The 18,108-nt window shown below is 58.5% G+C and overlaps 1 protein-coding gene across 3 annotated transcripts in view; it reads left to right on the top strand.

Moving 5' to 3' along the window:
- The window catches only part of KCNQ1 (potassium voltage-gated channel subfamily Q member 1), a 364,068-nt gene that overhangs the window by 76,129 nt on the left and 269,831 nt on the right, over positions 1-18,108 (top strand). For all 3 annotated transcript variants that reach the window (XM_070457845.1, XM_070457847.1, XM_070457844.1), the window contains exon 3: positions 17,769-17,895. In XM_070457845.1, the coding sequence (XP_070313946.1) occupies positions 17,769-17,895 (127 nt within the window). The remainder of the gene's footprint in view (positions 1-17,768; positions 17,896-18,108) is intronic.

Here is an 18,108-nt window from a genome sequence, read left to right as displayed (position 1 = left end):
TCCAACCAGTCCATCCTAAAGGAGATCAGTCCTGGGTGTTCATTGGAAGGACTGATGCTAAAGCTGAAGCTCCAATACTTTGGCCACCTGATGTGAAGAGCTGACTCATTGCAAAAGACCCTGATGCTGGGAAAGATTGAAGACGAGAGGAGAAGGGGATGACAGAGGATGAGATGGTTGGATGGCATCACCGACGTGATGGACATGAGTTTGAGTAAACTCCGAGAGTTGGTGATGGACAGGGAGGCCTGGCGTGCTCCTGTCCATGGGGTCGCAAAGAGTCGGACACGACTGAGTGACTGAACTGACTGACTCAAGTGTCACTTCCTTGGGGAGCCGGCCTCCCCTCCTCTCTCTGCCCACCTGTGTCAGATGGGGGTCCCAGTGCTGGGGGCCTCTCAGGGAGGGCCTGAGTTGCCAAGCTGGACCCCTGGGTGGGGTGCCCGCGCTCTGGGGGGTGGAGGAGCCATGTGGTGCTCTGAGAACTCGGGGGACCCTGGACCGCGGGAGGGAGCGTGCGTGGGGGGAGGGGGCTGCAGCGCTCCTCATGGTGCTTCCCAGGGCCAGAGCGCTGGGTGAGGACCTGGCCCACACGTGATCCCGGCCGTCTGAAGGCAGCTGGGTGAGGCAGTGAGTCTGGGGGCCTCCTGGGGGTGGGGGACGGGTCAGGAGCTTCTGGACAGAGCCTTCACAGGCCCCCTCGGCCTTGGGCCGGGCTCAGTGCAGGACTGGGGTTGGGGTCTGGAGAGTGAGGTCTGGATGTCCTCTGGGCTTCCGGCTTCATCGGCACCTCTTTTGTGAGCGTCCATGCTGAGTCGGGCTGGAGGCCTGGGTGTGGACCAGGGACAGTGGGCAGGGGGAGGTGGATGCTGAGGGGCTCAGTAGACGCGGGTCCGGCCGCGTGGCAGGTGCAGCGGACGGGGAGCCTTCTCCACCCTGGAGGCTGGGGACTGCAGGCACCCGAGGCAGGGAGGCTCCGAGCTCAGTGGGCCTGGTGAGGGCCGGGCATCTACTCTGGGCAGATGAGGGAGCAATTTGTCACACAGGATGATTTTAAAATAATCTCCCCAAACCCGATCTTCCACTTAGCACATCTCTCCCTCTGACATACCAACTCATCTTTCAGACCATCCGTTTACTCTCCCGTCTCTCGGACTGGCTTGTGATCTTTCTGGTTCTCGTTTTCGTCCGCTGAAATGTCTCCTCTCTAGGTGCACAGTTCAGCGAGTCCTGGCAAACCTTTACCGTCTCTGCGTCGCCACTGCAATCAAGACCTGGAACGTTCCCCCCAGCCCGAAGTCCCTCTGTGCCCTTGGCAGCCCCCTGCCTGCCCCCGCGCCCCCAGCACCTGGTAATCACGGGCGCTTCCTGTCCCCACGGCCCTGCCTTTTCCAGGACGTCATTTGAAAGGCATCCCGAGCTCTGCAGTCTTTGTGTCTGGCTTCTTTCACGGAGCAGAACACATTTGAGCTTCATCCATGTTGTGGCCTGCTTTCAGTAATTTGTTTCCGTTTAATTGGAAAGGATAAAATGTACCACAGTTTGTTTATCTGTTCGCAGGCTGATGGACACTTGAGCTGTTTCCAGTTTTCGGCTGTTATGATTAAAGCCGCGCTGATTACTGCCGTCACGTTTCTGAGTGGTCACATGTCTTCGTTTCTCCGGGGTAAACCCCTGGGACGCTGGACTGTGGGCTCCGTGCACGTTGACCTTTCTAAGAAACGGCAAACTCTTCTCCGTGCTTCGCTCCTTCTGCCTTCCCTCCATCTGAGTCTGCTTCGACCAGTCCGAGTTCTCATCACTGCTCAGTGTGGCCCTAATTGTACACCTCAGCCATCCTAACATGTGCGAGGCCCCGTCCATGGCTTTAACCGCATTTCCCCGGTGACCGATGGCATCGGGCATCTCCCTATGTGCCCGCTTGCCATGCACGTGTTCCTACATCTTTTTGGACCCAGTGTCTTTTCCATTTTTGCCCATGCAAGTAACTGGCTCGTTGGTTGTGTTAGGGAGCTGTCAGCGTTGCTTATATATTCTGCAGATAAGTCTAGATAATAGATTTTTGATGATGAGGTTTGTGTTTTGTGATTATTTTCTCCCAATCTGTAGCTACTCTTTGCTTTTCTTTAACAGCTTCTCTCAAAAGAACAGAAGTTTTTAATTTTGATGAAGTCCAATTTTTCAGCGTTTTTTTTTCCCCCTTCTCCAAGGTTCATGTGTGTGTGGTTTTTTTTTTTTTTTTTTTTTTTTTTGCGTTCTAAGAACTTTTTGCTGGATCCAAGGTTACCGAGAGTTTTCTCCTACATTTTCTGTGGATGTTTTATAGTTTTACATTTTATATTTAGATCTGCGATGCGTTTCAAGTTTAATTTTATATACAGTGACAGGTACGGATGGAGGTGAAATCTTTCGTGCCTGTGGTTATTCAACTCTGCCAGCCCCTTGTTCCCATCGAATTAGTTTGACACCTTTGATGGAAATCAGCTGACCATCTGTGTGACCGTTTCTAGGCTTTCTAATCTCTTCTGCCACCATCGACCTTCCTTGATTCATGTGGCTTTTATCGTAAGCCTTGAAACCAGGCTGGGTTAATCCCCCAGTTTCGTTCATTTTCAAAAGCATGTTGGCAAAGCTAGTCCCTTGCTTTTCCACGTGCATCTCAGAGTCAGTCTGTTCATTTCTACCCCCGAATCCTGCTGGAAACTTGATTAGCCCTGCTGTGAGCAATTAGATGAATTAACTTATCACACACATCTTAATAAAGGAGGTTTTTTTTCTGAACATGATGTGTCCCTGCGCTCATTTAGATATCCTTAAAGCAGTACTCACCCTTGTTTGTAGGGCACGGGTATCACGTCATTTGTGAGAGGGGTTCTCGAGCATCTCTCGGTTTTGAAGCTACTGAGACAGCATCGTTTTCTCAGTTTCTCTCTTGGATTGCTTGCTACGAGTGTCAACCTCGTATCCTGTGGCTTTGCTAAACTTATTAGTTCTGGAAGCTTTCTTTTTTAAGTAGATTCTTTAGGATTTTCTGTGGAGATGAACATGTTGTCCTGAATAAAGTCAGCTTCATTTTCTTCCTTTCGCAACTCACTGCATTTTATTTCTCGTTCTTATCTGACGTCCAGGCTAGGACCTGTACAAGGGTTGGTCCGGAGGAGAGAGCTGGAGCCCTTCTCTGGCTCTCGGTCTTGGGGCAGACTTTCGCTCTCTCCCCCAGGGTGTGGCCAAGCAGAGGGCTTCCATATGTGCCCATCATCCACACAAGAAGTGCCTCTCTTCCTAGCTGGCTGGGGGTAGAGTTTGTGTTTGGTGTGGCTACTGGGTCTCGTCAGACACTTTTTCTGCACCTATTAAGATGATTTTCTACGTTTTTCATTCTGACTTTTAATATGGTGACCTATACTGACAAGTTTTCAAATATAAACCAACCCTGAATTCTTAACAAAAAGCCCACTTGATCACCATGCATTTTAATAGAGTACATTGTTGGGTTTGACTTGCTGAAATTCTGCGTCGGACTTTTGCCTCTGTGTTCACCAGGGAGGTGTCTGTGGTTTGCTTGTAACATCGCTGCTCTTGGCCTCGGGTACCCCGGGCCTCGCAGGATGAGCTTGGCAGCCTTTCGGTTTAGGAGGGGCTGGGGTGGAGCTGCTGTTTCCCTGGGGGTGTCTGAGGGAACACGGGAAGCCACCGGGGCTCGCGTTTTCTCTGGGGGAGCATTTTCTGCCGGGAACTCAGCATCTACTGTAGACCCGGGCTCCTTGGGTCGCCCACCGTGGTTTATGTCTGGAGGCATCATCCCGAGTGGCCAGGGCCGCCGCCCACACTGGAGACAGGACCGACTCACGACGGGTGTCACTCCCTGGCGGCTTAGGGGCCGTGGGTTCGTCCGTAGGCAGGGGCCTCCTGGGCGCCCAGAGAGGGGACGTGGGTGGGCGGCCTTCAGCCTGGAGCTGCTCCAAGCTCCCTCCCTGCCGGGGCTGCCGCCGCCCTGCCCTCTGGGGAGAGGTCACCGGCAAGGGGGGCCACCCCGGGGGCTGAAAGTCAGACTTCCTGCCGCCTCCTTTCGGCCTGCTCCCCGGGAAGGCGGCCCCTCTCTGTCGCCGACCCTACGGCGCATCTGCCTGTCTCACAACGTGTACTCCATAAACGTCGGCCCTGAAACAGTATGCGTCCTCTGAAGCGGCACACTCATCCGCTTCTGAAACAGCGCAATCTGAGCACAATTTCCTCTCAATCCCTGAAAACATTACTGAAAGGAAAAAAAAAGTTTCAATTCATGCCTGTCGTTAAAATCTTTAGACGTGGGGAATCCGACCAAGTCCCCGGGGGTCGGGACCCAGAAGCGGGGCCCGTGAGGAGCGCACATGCAGACTCCCACACATGCCCGCACACGAGCTCGTGCACACACGTGGATGAGACCACCTCGAGGGCGGCCCAGCACCTCTCCCGGATCCTTGGGACAGACCCGAGTCCGGATCCGGTCCCCTGCGTTGGTCAGCTTCTAGTTCTGGGTCAGTTCTTTTTGACGTGGACCATTTTTAAAGTCTTTATTGGATTTATTACAGTATTGCTTCTGTTTTATGTTTTGGGGTTTTTTGGCCCCAAGGTGTGTGGAATATTAGTCTCCTGACCAGAGATGGAACTTGTCCACCCTGCATTGGAAGGTGAAGTCTAACCACTGAACCACCAGGGAAGTCCCCGGGTCAGTTTGTAAGTCAGACGCTTTGAGAAGCTGGGGCTCTTGGCAGAGAAAATCCCCCGTCCCCCAGGACCTTCCTCCCCCGCCCAGCAGCTGAGGCAGCGATGGGGGTGGGGGGCTTCTTTGGGGTGAACAGCCCTCAGCAGTGGGGCTCCTGGGCTGAAGGTCAACCCCGTGTAGCCAACCTGGGACCAAAACAGCCCTGCCCCAGGGAAGGTAGGGGGTCCCTTTAATGTCAGGGTGGCCGCCGGATGCCTGACGGGGCCCGAGGCCGCCCAGCCCCTCCCCCCTGCTGGCCACTCCTCCCGGGACTCGAGGCCTGCCTTCCTGAAGCCCCCCGCCTTTCCCCTGCTCAGAGCCTGACGCCTCTCCCACCAATGCTCCCCTTTCCCCGCCTGGGGCCTTGGTTTCTGCTGGCCGACAACAGCGTGAGTCTGCGCATGGAGTGGGGAAGGGGTGACTGATGTTCTGGGACCCCTTCCCAGGAGGACACGGCCCGGACACCCCCGGGGACCCTTGGCTAGGCCTTGGTGTCCAGATGCAGCCCTGGGCACCCCTGAGGTCAGGAGTCCACGATCAAGGTGCTGGGTTTGGTACCTGAGGCTGGAAGGGGGCCTCTGGGGGGCGTCTCCCCCAGCTCTGGAGGGTCGGTGTTGGCCATTCCTCGGCTTGTAGAAGCGTCACCCCACCTCTGCTTCAGTTCCTGTGGGGTTCTCCTGCGCGTCTGCGTGCTCACGTCTGTGGTTCACAGGGAGCCCCCTCCACACTGGTGAGTTCTGTCCAAGAGCGCATTTGTGAGGCCAGCTGGTCCCTAAGTCCGGCACAGTCACCTCGGTGCCCGTTAACGCAGCCGGCCGCGCGGTGCCCTTCTGTGCTGGGTGTGCGCGCCTCGCACTGCCCGCTCCCCTTGCTGATGCATTTCCACGTGTGTGTCCGTTGTCACCACGTGGCTGTCCTCAGCAGTTCCAGCTGCATCAGCGCTGCTTTACCCTTGGTTCCAGGCATCCTGGGCCTGAAACCAAGACACCGCACTTCTGCACTCTGTGCTTCAGACGCTAAGTTGTGTCCAACTCTTGTGAGCCCGTGGACTGTAGCCCGCTAGGCTCCTCTGTCCATGGGATTATCCCAGCAGGAATACTGCAGCGGGTTGCCATTTCCTTCCTACTCTGTACAGTCCTGAGAGGCACAACCCCCCATGACGCGTGATGCACGCACGCGAAAAAGCCCTTCAGACACGTGAAGTAACTTGCATGATTGGGCGTGCACACGCACGCGCGTCTCTGAAGGTCCGATGTGGAGGTTCGTGTGTAGGGGGGCTTGCTGTGTGAGGACCCCGGTCGTGTTGGATCAGGGGTCCTTCCTAATGACCTCATCTCAGCTAATCGCAGCTGCAGGGACCCTGTTTCTAGACAAAGTCACGTTCGAGGGGCGCAGGCTTCACCCTGTGAGTCAGGGGGCACACAGCTCAATCCTGAATCATCCCTGAGCGGGGCAGGCTTGTCGAGCAGGGGGAGCAGGACTCGCTCTGACCTGGCCTGTTGGTGTGAGAGGGGACTGCTGTCGCCTCCGGTACTGACAGCCCAGCCCGGTCCTGGACCCCTGCTCAGAGCCCGGGACTCAGCCGGGGCAGGACCGGGGAGGCTCCTGTCTTCCGGGGATCCGTGAGCGGGAAGTGAGGTGGCTCCCCGTGTGATGAGAAGAGCGGGTGGTGGAGGAAGCCGGTGGCGGGGGTGGACCGGCCTCAAGAAGTGCCAGGAGGGGAAGGGGGTGAGGGGCAGGGGAGAAGCCACAGAGGTGAAGGCCCAGGGCAGGAAAGAGGGGGCCGCCGGGGCAGAGAGGGGGCTGCGCGGACAGAGGTGCTTTCCCACCCTGGGTGCTCTTCCCTGGCATTCCCAGAGGAAGGGTGGCCTCGGGCACGGGCTGGAAGCCCAGGGCCCCAGCAGGTGCGTGCTGAGTGGCCCACAGAGAGGCTGCTGCCCTCAGGGGCAGGCCTGTGAGTTAGTTGTCAAGGACGTGGTCCACCCAGGGCACCTGGCACGCAGTGGGTGCAGCCGGATGCTGGTGTTCCCAGCATCGGGAGGATGGCAAGCTGGCCCAGCTGTTTCAGGGGGCAGGGGGCAGCGTGCTGGAACCAGGATGAATACATGAAGGAAGGAAGGATGGGCCGTTTCCTCCTCTTTATCTGCTTGGGAGGAAGAAGTTCCCAGATACCAAAGTGCAGGCACTCAAAGAATTCCACCTCCTGAAATGTGGCAGCCAATCCCAGGCCGCTTGGCTTCGTCTGGTTCGTGGCGTCGTCGAGATTCTGAAGCCTGGTGGGTCCTCCATGTCGCGTCATCACAGCAGGTGGCTGCAGAGAGGCTGTGGGGAGCGAGAGCAGGATCCTCAGGACGGGCACGTCCCCCGGTGAGCTCAGCACTTGTCCTCGGTCCTGCCCAGAGACCCCACTGGCCACCCCTGCGCCTGCCTCGGCCCCGCAGTTTGTGTCCGGCCACAGGACGCTGACTGCAAGGTGAAGTTAGCCTTCTTGCAGATGGTGCTGGGCTTCAGGGGGTCTGTGAGAGCAGCGCTGGGGATGCTCCATCCACCCGCGGAGCCGCTGCATTCCAGCAGCGCTGGGGAGAAAACCGTGGGGGGAGCTCTGCACGGGGAGCCACTTCTGGGCCAGAGCAGCCGTGGTTGTGGGCTCAAGAACCAAAGGATCACAGTGGTGGGATGCAAGGGTTCAGTGGCACTTCCAACCCCGAGAATAAAAAGAGGATGAGTAACATGCTGATCAACTTGGCAACTACAAGGGATGAAAGAGACAGCAAAGCGAAGTAGCAAATGGAGAGTAAGGCGGAAAGAAGCCAGACACATCCAATTCTGCACTAAATGTGAATCACTTGAATCCCTCTGTTTGAAGGCAGAGACTGTCAGAAGGGTTTTTGTTTTTATTTATTTTCCAAAAGATGTATTTATCTTTAGCTGCAGCGGGTCTCGGCTGCTGAATGCGGGCTTTCTCCAGTTGCGGCGAGTGGGGGCGGCTCTCTGGCTGCGCTGCTCTGGCTCCTAGTTGCAGTGGCTTCTCCGTCGCAGAGCACAGGCTCCAGGCTGCTGGGCTGCAGTGGTTGTGGCTCGTGAGCAGGCTCTCGAGCTCACGCGCAGTAGCTGTAATGCACGGGCTTCGTTGCTCCCTGGCGTGTGGGGTCCTCCCGGACCAGTGATCAAACCGGTGTCCCCTGCATTGCAGGGCACATTCTTAACCACTGGACGCCCAGGGAAGCCCCCAGAGGGTTTTTATTTTTAACAAACACATTGTTCAAAGGAATTCAGTCAAACACACTGGTCATGACAGTTGAGAAATGAAGGGAAGGCCAAGGGATGCCCAGCAAGTGCACACAGAAGGAAAAAACAACTCAGGGTGGGGAGTAGCGGGGTCCGCGCTGCGCCTGGCCCGGAAGAGGCACCGTTTCCAGGGAAGACACGGCTGTAAACACTCATGCCTCTGAGAGCACAACAACATATGGATGGCAAAATCTGCTGGAAACGCAGGGGTCGACTACAACACTCACGGGACACTTCGGGACATCTCGCTCAGAACGGGCGATTCTAGCCTGTGAAATGTAAGTGAAGGCATCGACGGTTACATGTTGCAGTTGTGGGTCATTCTGGATTCCAACAATAAGCCTAAATCACTGTCCCTGATGCCTATAGCCATGAAACCAGCACCCCCAAACCTGGCTCTTTCTAGCGACCAGCCTGCAGGACTCACCTTCACAGTGTGGGCAGGGTCCCTGGGGCCAGCCCACCTCTGTTCTGCCTGGACCACTTCCGGATGGCAGGCCGCACGGGGAGGCCTTCTTCCCCTAGCCTCTCCCGGGCTGCTTGGCTTTCTGAGGACTCAGTTCCAAGAGCCGGGAGGTGGACAGGCTTGGGGCCGTAACCTCAGCCCCTGCTTTCGGTCTGGCATCCACAGAGCCCAGACGCAGCGGGAGGAGAGGCAGAGCCTCAGGGCCCCACTTCAAACCCGCATTTTAGCTGTGGATCCTCCCAGTGGGGTGTTTTCTTGGTTTGTGCCCGTGGAACACTTGTGAACACCAGTCGTTTCATGTGACCACGCAAACACCTAACATGCTTTGCAAAACTGAGATGAGGCTATGGAGATGCCCTGATTAGAACCCAATGTGATTAGAAGTAAATGGCTATAAGTTTACCAAAAAGGCTTACCTACTCATGGATGAAGCGCTATCCTGAACGGTCATCGGCGAGGCGAGCGTGGAGCGCGCAGGCTGAGTTCGGGGCTGGGCGCAGCCCCCTCAGGTGCAGGAAGGCGCCTCCTGGGCGCTCCGGCCCCCTCTGGCCCGACAGTGGCTGGGCACGACGGTCGTCTCCACACTGTTCCCGCGTCCCTTGCCAGCAGTTTTGCTGTGTTTGTGAGTACCTCTTCCCAGGACGGTTGAAACTCACTCATTAATGCAAATACTAGCACAGCAAAATATGCAGATTATATTTTGTGTACATACACACGCACCTTTTTTTTTCTTTTTTCTTACCAAATGCCTCCTGGGTGCCCACCGTCCACAAGGCACCCTGGGGTGTGGGACAAGCAGGCTTTGCTTCACCAGAATCTGCCCAGCCTGGTGTTGGGCACAGAGCAGACGCCCGCTAGAAGGCCTCTTGCTGCCACATCTGCCTACCCCAACACCACCAAGTGCCGGAGCGTCTGCCGACCTGGGGACACCAGGGTGGGGAGGAAGTGGGCAGTGCCGGGCACCCCGTGTCCTCAACGTGTGGGCGGCAAGCCAGGTCCTGGGGCTGGAGGCGTCTCGTTAAACCCCCGAATCTCGGGTGCCTCTAATCAGCCGTGGGTTGGCACCGGCAGTCCATGTGTGGGTAAAACCAGGGTGGGGCTGCTTTCCTCCCCACCATGGGTGGGTGAACTTTCCTCCCAGGCTGAGCTCAGAAGCCTGCGATGCTGGGGGTTAGTCCTCTCGGTAACAGGTCTGCAAGCGTGCAGGGCGTGATGCGCCCCGAGGCACAGGGCTCGGAACCGCGTGCAGTGCCCTGAGTGACAGGTGCTGGAGTCCACAGTTATTGTAGAACTTCAGACAGGAGGAGGAGGGCAGACCCCACCCACCGGCTCTCCGTGGGGTGGGCTGCAGGAAGGGGTTGCTCCAGGGGCCTCCCTGAGTTTGGCTCTCTCCCTGGAAGAGGGCTTCCCGGGGGCTCGTGGTGGAGGAGGTACCCCTCTGGGAGGTGGACCATCCTAGGCCCTGCCCAGTGGCCGCTAAGCCTGCAGAGTCTCAGTCACGTGTTAGAGTGTGGCTCGCGGGAGGCTGGGGCTGAGAGTAACGGGGGAGCCCAGGGGACCCGCCCTCTTCAGGGAGAGGACACGGGCTCACCGAGGCGTGGGGAGACTCTGGCCCTCCCCACCTCCCGGGCAGCCCCATGAGTGGGACGTGGGGCCAGGGAAGGAGCAGGAGTCCCCCCCCCACACACCAAGTGGCGGTGTTTCTCTGTGGTCTTCCCAGCACCGGGTGGGCGCCCTGTGGTCTCAACACTGGGCCAGGCTTGCAGACACAGCCAAGGAGGTGGGCAGGGCAGGGGTCCGCTGGGCTGGGCCGGGTGCTGCTGCCCGGGGCGGCAGGACAGGCTGCGAGGGGCTCAGTGTCTGGCGGCGACCTGGGCGCCGGTCGGAAGGGGCCGTCTGAGCTGGACCCGTCTGAGCAGAGCCTCCTCCACGCGCCCCCGCCCGTGCTGAAGACCCTCTCCCCCAACCCAGCACCAGCCTATCTTCTAGATCCTTTCTTCAGCTCTTCTCACGTCGCCTCCCCACTGCCCTTGGAGGTGGGTCCTGCCAGCAACCCCGTTCCACAGACAGGGTCGCCGTTGGGTATTTGGTGACCTTGGACCTTACCATCCTCTGGGGGCTCGGCCTGCCCCTCTGGCCCAGCCTGGGTGCCCCTCAGGTCACAGAGGTGTCACCGAGGCATGGCCACCTCCTCCTCCCAGTGTCTGACCCAAGCCTGGCCCGCAGGCCCCGTGGAGCAGAGGGTGGACCCGTGAGGACCACCTCGGGTGGCTGGGACCTCAGGCAAGACGCAGAGGGGCCCAGGTCAGGGTTTGGCTGTACATTCAGGGGTGTCATGGGACAGGCGGACACGGCAGGTCAGCCGGGGTTGGACTGGGGAGGGGCGGTGGTCAGTCCCCCACAGGTCCTGGGTGGGCTGCATCCCAACGCCACGTGGACCCCTCCGCCCCCTGCCCCTTGGCGGGGCTAGCATGTGAGGCTGCCCCCCTCACAGGGGCTGCACAGTGCTGGCAGGGGGAAGGCGGGGGAATGGGGGGGTGCTGGTATTCCTCGGGGGGGGGGGCCCAGCTGTGCCCAGCACATGTCACCAGGAAGCCCAAGGCCCTCACCACGGGCGCGCGGCTGGGAGCAGCTGGCCACAGGCAGGCCCCTGAACAAAGAGCCTTTGAGCAGCGTACGCGCCTGCCCCGCGCGCTCGGGCCAGCTGACCCTCCCGGGAATGCCGAGGCCGGCTCCCTCTGTGGCTTATCGGGTCCCACGTGGAGGTGGAACAGCTGGCCCTGGGGCCCTAGGCTCAGTGTGGGGAGCACCGGCCCCCGCCACGGGAACACCTCCTGGCCAGGGCCGGGCAGCCCGCACGCCCTCCAGAGACCTTCCCTGGTTGCCCACACCCCTGGCTCCAGTGGTGGTGTGGTCTGGCCCCCACGTCCACCTCTCCTCTGGGCCCCCCGTCTGCCTGCTGAAATCCTGTTTATTCCAGAACAGACAGGCGTCCTTCTCACCCAGGAAGGCTTTGAGGGACCAGGAGCTCCTGCAAGGGGCCCCCCAGCCCCTGAGCTGGCCTCACGTCTGGCTGTGGGGCTCCCAGGGAGTACGTGATGCCTTCTGTCCTCAAACCCAATTTCTGCTTCCCGTCAGCACGCACGCCTCCAGAACACAAGGCCCAGTGCTTAATTCCCAGCAGTTAAGCATCTCAATCTCTTTAAAATTGGTTTTTCATTATGAAGATAACAGAGCAGTTACATCTGAGCATCAGGGAGATAAGGATAAGGGTCCACGAGGTTCCTGGGTTGTTTGGCAGAAGGACAAAACCAACCCTTTCATCCGAGAGGCCAGGCTCCACGTGCAGGCTCAGATGCGCGGGGCTGAGCCCCCAGGCCACTCGCCGTCTGTCGCATGGGGGCTGGGCTCCTGGGCTGTTTCCAGAGCCCCTGAGCCAGGCAGTGCGGGCAGTGCTGGGCCTCAAAGCCCCCTGGACTGCGGACCACCTTCCCGATGGTTGAGAGGGTTCGCAAGCGGATAGAGATGAAGCGACAGATAAGACGGCCACGTGGACCTTCACCCCTCTTGCAGGGAGCGGTGGAGCCACGGTGATTACGAAACGCCCGAGGCATCTGTCGTCCCCCCTCTGTGGACCAGAGCTGGAAAAGTCAGATAAGCACCTGCTTCACTGAGCCCTTATCTCCACTCACAGGCTTCGCAGATCTGCTGTCAACCCCCGTCACCCTCGAAACCCCGTCAGAGGGTGTGGGCCAGGCCCCTTACGGGTAACGCGGTCGAGTTCGGGGGTCCTGGCGTCCGGCTGCCCCCTGCCCAGCTGGCACGCAGGCTCAGGGGCTCAGACACACCCGTGTCCAGCGGTGGCCTGGCCTCTGCGCTTTGCTTACCCCCTCCCGCTCCCCCGGGGTCTTGGCTGTGCCCATCTGCTCATTTAATGCTGAACCAACACACGCACCACGAAGACTCAGAGCCAGGGCCTCCGGGGGGCCGTTTCCGCCCCGCTGGACCAGCCCCGAAGGTCTAGGCGAAGGCCTGAGCGCAGAGCCCCAGGGACATGGAGACATTTGTGTCATGGAAAAACTCATAAACCACGCAGGTCACCGTTTCCAAGTGCATTTAACTTGTCAATAACATTAAGCCCTGACCACCTCCGTCTTGTTTCAGACCTTTGTCCTCACCCATCAGCAGCAGCTCCCATTTGTCCCCCCCAGCCCCAGCCCCTGACAACCATGGATAGGTTATTTTTATCAGCATTATAGCAACACGCATAGAAGGTAGTTACTCTCCTAACTGTTTTTAAGTGCACAGTTCGGTGGCATTAAGTACATGTTGAAACATCACACCGTCCGCCTCCAGAAGGTCCCTATCTTTCCAAACAGAGACTCTGCCCCATCGGCCACTTCGGCCCCCAAACCCCCTCCCAGCCCCTGGCCCCACCGTCGACTTCCTGTCTCTCTGGCTGTGACCCCTCCAGGGACCTCCTGTGAGGAGGATCACGCAGGATTTGTCCTTCTGTGTCTGGTGTATGTCACCAAGCGCAGTGTCCCCAAGGTTCATCCCCATCCCAGGCCTGTCAGCGTTTCCTTCCTTTTAAGGCCGTGTACGATTCCCCTGGGGGCGGGGCAGGGGCACGTGGGTCGCTTCCACCTTCTGGCTGTTGTGAACAGTGCTGTAGTGAACACGGGTGTGCAAACCTCTTTGAGCTCCAACTTCCCGTTTTCCTTCTTCTTTCTTCATTGTTTGGAGGATCCGTCCAGGAGTGGGATTGCCGAGTGTGTTCTATTTTTGGTTTTTCAAGGACCCTGCATCCTGCTCTCCACAGTGGCCATGCCATCGTGTGTTCCCACCGGCCACGCACCCGGCTCCGGCAGATCCCCGCGTATGCCGACACGCACTCGGCTTCTCCGAGAGCTGCCGACCTGCTGGGCATGGGTGGCCCGCTGTGGCCTCAGTTAGCTTCCTGATGCACAGACAGGGCATCTTTGAATGTGCCCGATAACCCTTTGTACGTCTTCTCTAGAGAAATGCCTTCTTCAGCAGTGTCAGTCGCTCAGGCCTGTCCCACTCTTTACAACCCCATGGACTACAGCCCACCAGGCTCCTCTGTCCATGGAATTCTCCAGGCAAGAATACTGGAGTGGGTTGCCATTACCTTCTCCAGCGGATCTTCCTGATCCAGGGATCGAACCCAGGTCTCCTGCATTGCAGGCGGATTCCTTACCATCTGAGCTGAAGCCTTCTTTACCCATTTTTAATTGGGTGGTTGCTTAGGAACTTGATTTTAGAAATAAATTTAAATTTTGCAAATAGTCACTGCCAATGGCCACTCCACACCCATCATCAGAGATACACACGGGGGCCCGGGACCGCCGCACAGCAGGAGGGCATGGCCTCCCCCTGGGGGGCTGCCTGGCTGCTTGGAGCCCCTGTGTCTCCCTGTCCGGCCTGCTTCCTGAGGGCGTGGAGTCTCGGGTCTGAGCCCTGGTCCCAGCGCCCAGCTGCTCAGAGGCCTCTGGTCCATGAGGCTGCCCGCAGCTGGGAGGCGACCTTGCTGTGTCTGAGGGACGGTGGCCGGGTGGGAGGGGGGTGGGAGGGTGGTGGGAGGGGGCCCTCCCCCCTCGGGTGGTGGCAGTCTTGGCAGAGGTCCCTGGTGGGAGGACGCCCCCTCCCCCCCTGCAGGACGGGGCTCAGGGCCACATCCTTGACCTCTGCTTACATCCGGGCACATGGGCCCCACGTGGGCCGCGGATGGGGCCCCCGCTGCCTCTGCTATCAGTGGAGGAGTCAGGTGTGCTGGGGGGCTGTGGGGGGTGGGGCGGGCGCCTGAGCTGGACTGGGAAGGGGACAGGAGGCGGGGCAGAGCCAGATACAGAGCCCTGGGGACGGGGGCGGGGCAGGCGCCCCGGGCCAATGGGAGGCTCTGGGGGCCGAGGGGAGCCTGAGCCTCCGTGTGGGTGACGGGGGGCCGGCTGGGGCTTGAGCAGGGGGGTGGGGGAGGGGTCTGCCGTTGCCGGGCCCTGGGGGAGCGGGAGGCCTCTGCGGCGGCTGCAGGCCCGCGCTGGTCCTGGTCTGCAGAGACGGCTGAGCCACGGGCCTGCCCCTGCCCAGGGCAGAGAAAGCCCAGGGCGAGGAGGGCAGCTGGGCAGGGGAGGGGATCATCCTCTGGGTCTGATCGCTGACACTAGAGGCTGGTCTCGCTGGCTCTCCCTGGAGCTGAGAGAAGGTGTCCCTGCCCTGTCCTGGGCCTCTTGGCATTGGGTCGGGGAGCAGGGGGGTCCCTGGACTCAGAGGTTGTCCCACAGGATGACGTGGGGTCAGCCCTCATGCAGGTCCTGGCCCACCCACCCGAGCCTCCACAAGTGGACAGTCAAGTCCAGTCAAATCCCCGGAGTAGCCCCTGGCCCAGGGTGGCCAGGGCGAGAGTCCCTGCTGGTCCGCAGCTTCGGGCCCGCCTGTCTGCACCTGGGTCAGTGAACAGGGGGCTCCAAGAGATGGTGATGGCCCAGGCTACAGGGAGACCCCCAGGGTCCTAGTGAGCAGCGCCCAGTCCTGAGGTCCCGGCTTTGGCCCCAGGTGCCACCCTGCCCAGCGCTCAGGGCTGGCAGCGTGGAGATCCTTTCATCCCAGGCACATGTGTGCGCCCACTGACCCAGGTCCTCCCCTGCCCAGCACGCTGGTGGCGCCACTGTGATGAGCACTGCGGCTGGGGCTCGGGCTCGCGGTGACGGGGTGAAGGCCCCCAGCAACCAGCCCAGCCTCCAGCTGCATTCCAGACTCAAACAGGATTTGGGGATTAGCCTTCTTTTAAATTATTCCTACACCTCACTCCTCCAAAGGCGGAGTCCTGCAGCCTGAGCCCACCAGCCCCAGAAGGGCTCGGGGTAGCTCTGAGTGAGAGGCTAGGATATTCGAGTGGAGGGAGGGGTGGGGAGCACCCCAGCAGCTTCCTGGGAGGCGCTTCTTCATCTGAATGTCTGTCATAAGCTTTTTTATGGTCTTAAGACTTCTACCGCATTGAATATACTTAGGACGTGGCTGAGGAATGTATTTAAGTGATTTAAAAAATGTATCAAAGTAACAGAAACCCTCATTCATGGTTGATCAGCCCAATGGTGTGTGGATTTGCAGACCTGGGGTACAGGCTCTGGGGATTGCTCTTTGGGGAGCTCTGTCTGTCCCCGTGGGGCCATCAGTGGCCCATGGTTCCCTCCTCTGAAGGTGCTGGCTCTGGCGTCTCAGCTTTGGGGAGCTGGAGGTGGCGACTCTGTGGCCCTTGTCATGACGGCCAGACACCAGGAGCTGCTCCCTTCACACCTGCTTCCCCGTTCACTGAGGGGGCCTCCTTGGCCGCCATCCGCTCATCACACCCTCTTAGGACTGGCTGGGCCGGGATCTTGGGAAACACGCGTATGAGACGAAGCGCTTGTCCCAGGGAGCCCCAGGCTGCTCATCCCTTCATTCCGCAGATCCAGGTCCCAGGCCACGGGGGCTGTTAAACATGGCCCCTGCCCTGGTGGCCTCGGCCACCCTCCAGGCCCCAAGGCCACGGGGCCTGCGAGCGTCCACACTCCCTCGAGCTCCACCGTCCCAGGTGCCCCCAGGGGTACCCACCCCACCCTGACCAACTCGGCCTTGCCCACCAGAAACCTTTTCACGAAAGGACACTTCCCCACCTTTTCTCCCAGCACGCCCCGAGCATGCCCACACACACACTGGGTGCTGTATGCCACTCTAACTGTGGAGCCCTGGGAAGCACCCTCCACCGTGGCTCCCTGGGGGGCACAGGCGAGGCCAGGCATGGGACCCGGGCCTGTGCCCTTACCCATGGGAGCCGAAGTGCTCTGACAGGGCTGGGCCCCCGGGGCAAGGATGGAGCAGGACACGAGCTGCAGACAGCGTCCTCAGGCCCGTCCGTGGCGGCCTTCTCAGAACTTCCCTCCTTTATGCGGCCGAGGGGTAGTCCATTGTTAGTGCCCCCATCTTGCTCTGACTGTTCAGAGCCCCTTAGCATTTCTTTTGCATTTAAGAGGGCTATTTCGGGGGGTGGGGGGTCAGTCTTCAGGGTTTTGAGAGGGATGAATTGAATCTACGGATCACTTTGAATCGTTGAATTGTATTGACTTCTTCACTGTATTAAATCGTCCAGTCCATGAACATGTATTTCCATTTATTTGTCATCTTTCATTTCTTGAAATGATCTTTTTTAGTTTTCATCATACAAGTCTCCCACCTCCTTAGTTGATTCATAAGTCCTTTTTTTTTGTTTTTTGCTTCTGGTGCAAATGGAATTGTTTTATAGTATTCTTTCCAGATTGTTCATGGTTTGTGTATAGAAATGCAAAAATTTTTCTGATCAACTTCCCTGGTGACTCAGATGATGAAGAATCTGCCTGCAGTAAGGGAGACCCAAGTTCCATCCCTGGGTCAGGAAGATCCCCTGGAGAAGGGAACGGCTACCCATTCCAGTATTCCTGCCTGGAGAATTCCATAGACAGAGGACTCTGGTGGGCTATAGTTCATGGGATCGTAAAGACTGATACGACTGAGTGACTAACAGTTTCACTTTTCTATCCTACTCTGCTGAATTCATTTATTAGATCTAACAGGTTTTTTTGCATGAAATCTTTATGGCTTTCTATACCTAGGATCATATTATCTGTGAACAGAGATAATTTGACTTCTTCCTTTCCAATTTGCAAGTCTTTTATTTATTACCTGGTAGCTCTAGCTGGGACTTTGGCACAGTGTTGAAGAGACACGGTGAGAGTGGGCATCCTTGTCTTGGTTCCGATCTTAGAGGAAAAGCTTCCAGCCTTTCTGTGTGGGTGCAGTGTTCACTGTGGGGCTTTCATATATGGCTTTTATCACCCAGTGGCAGGTTCCCTCTGTAGCTTGATTAGTTTTTATCATGAAAGGGTGCTGAATTGTGTCAAATGCTTTTTTTTTTTTTTTTTGCATCTTTTGTGATCAGGAGATCATATGATTTTTTCCCCCCTCATTCTGTTAATGTGATGTATTGTACTGGTTGATCTTCATGTGTTGAACTGACCTTGCATTCCGAGTATAAAGCCCACTCGGTCATAATGTCTCACCTTTTTACCAAGTGCAGTGGTGGACCTGGGCTTGGGCGGCCGGCCTGTCCAGGTGGACGACGCAGCAGACGGGGGCCCAGGCCACCTGCTCCCCATACGTGTCTCAGCAGAGGCTCCTGGTGTGGCACCTGCCCCCGGGTGCAGCTTCAAGGTGAGCTCACGTGCCCCGTCCCCGCAGGAGATCGTCCTGGTCGTGTTCTTCGGGACGGAGTACGTGGTCCGCCTCTGGTCGGCCGGCTGCCGCAGCAAGTACGTGGGCATCTGGGGCCGGCTGCGCTTCGCCCGGAAGCCCATTTCCATCATTGGTGAGTCATGTCCGCCCCCCCAGAAGGTTCACCCCAAGGTTTCCAGACACAGGCTGGGCACTGTCCCCCGGAATCTGGCAGGTAGACCCCCATCACACACACCACCAGGCGGAGTCCCCTTGAGGCCTGAGAGACCACCAGCCTCCTCCAGCCGTGATGGGGCTGGGACCCCAGGCCAGCGGGGTGACTTCCCAGGCCCCGCAGCAGTGGCCA

The sequence above is a fragment of the Odocoileus virginianus genome, chromosome 28 (genome assembly GCF_023699985.2).
Source record: "Odocoileus virginianus isolate 20LAN1187 ecotype Illinois chromosome 28, Ovbor_1.2, whole genome shotgun sequence".
Taxonomy (NCBI): Eukaryota; Metazoa; Chordata; class Mammalia; order Artiodactyla; family Cervidae; genus Odocoileus; species Odocoileus virginianus.
The sequence above is the reverse complement of the archived record's forward strand: the minus strand, read 5'-3'. Positions and strand labels throughout refer to the sequence as shown.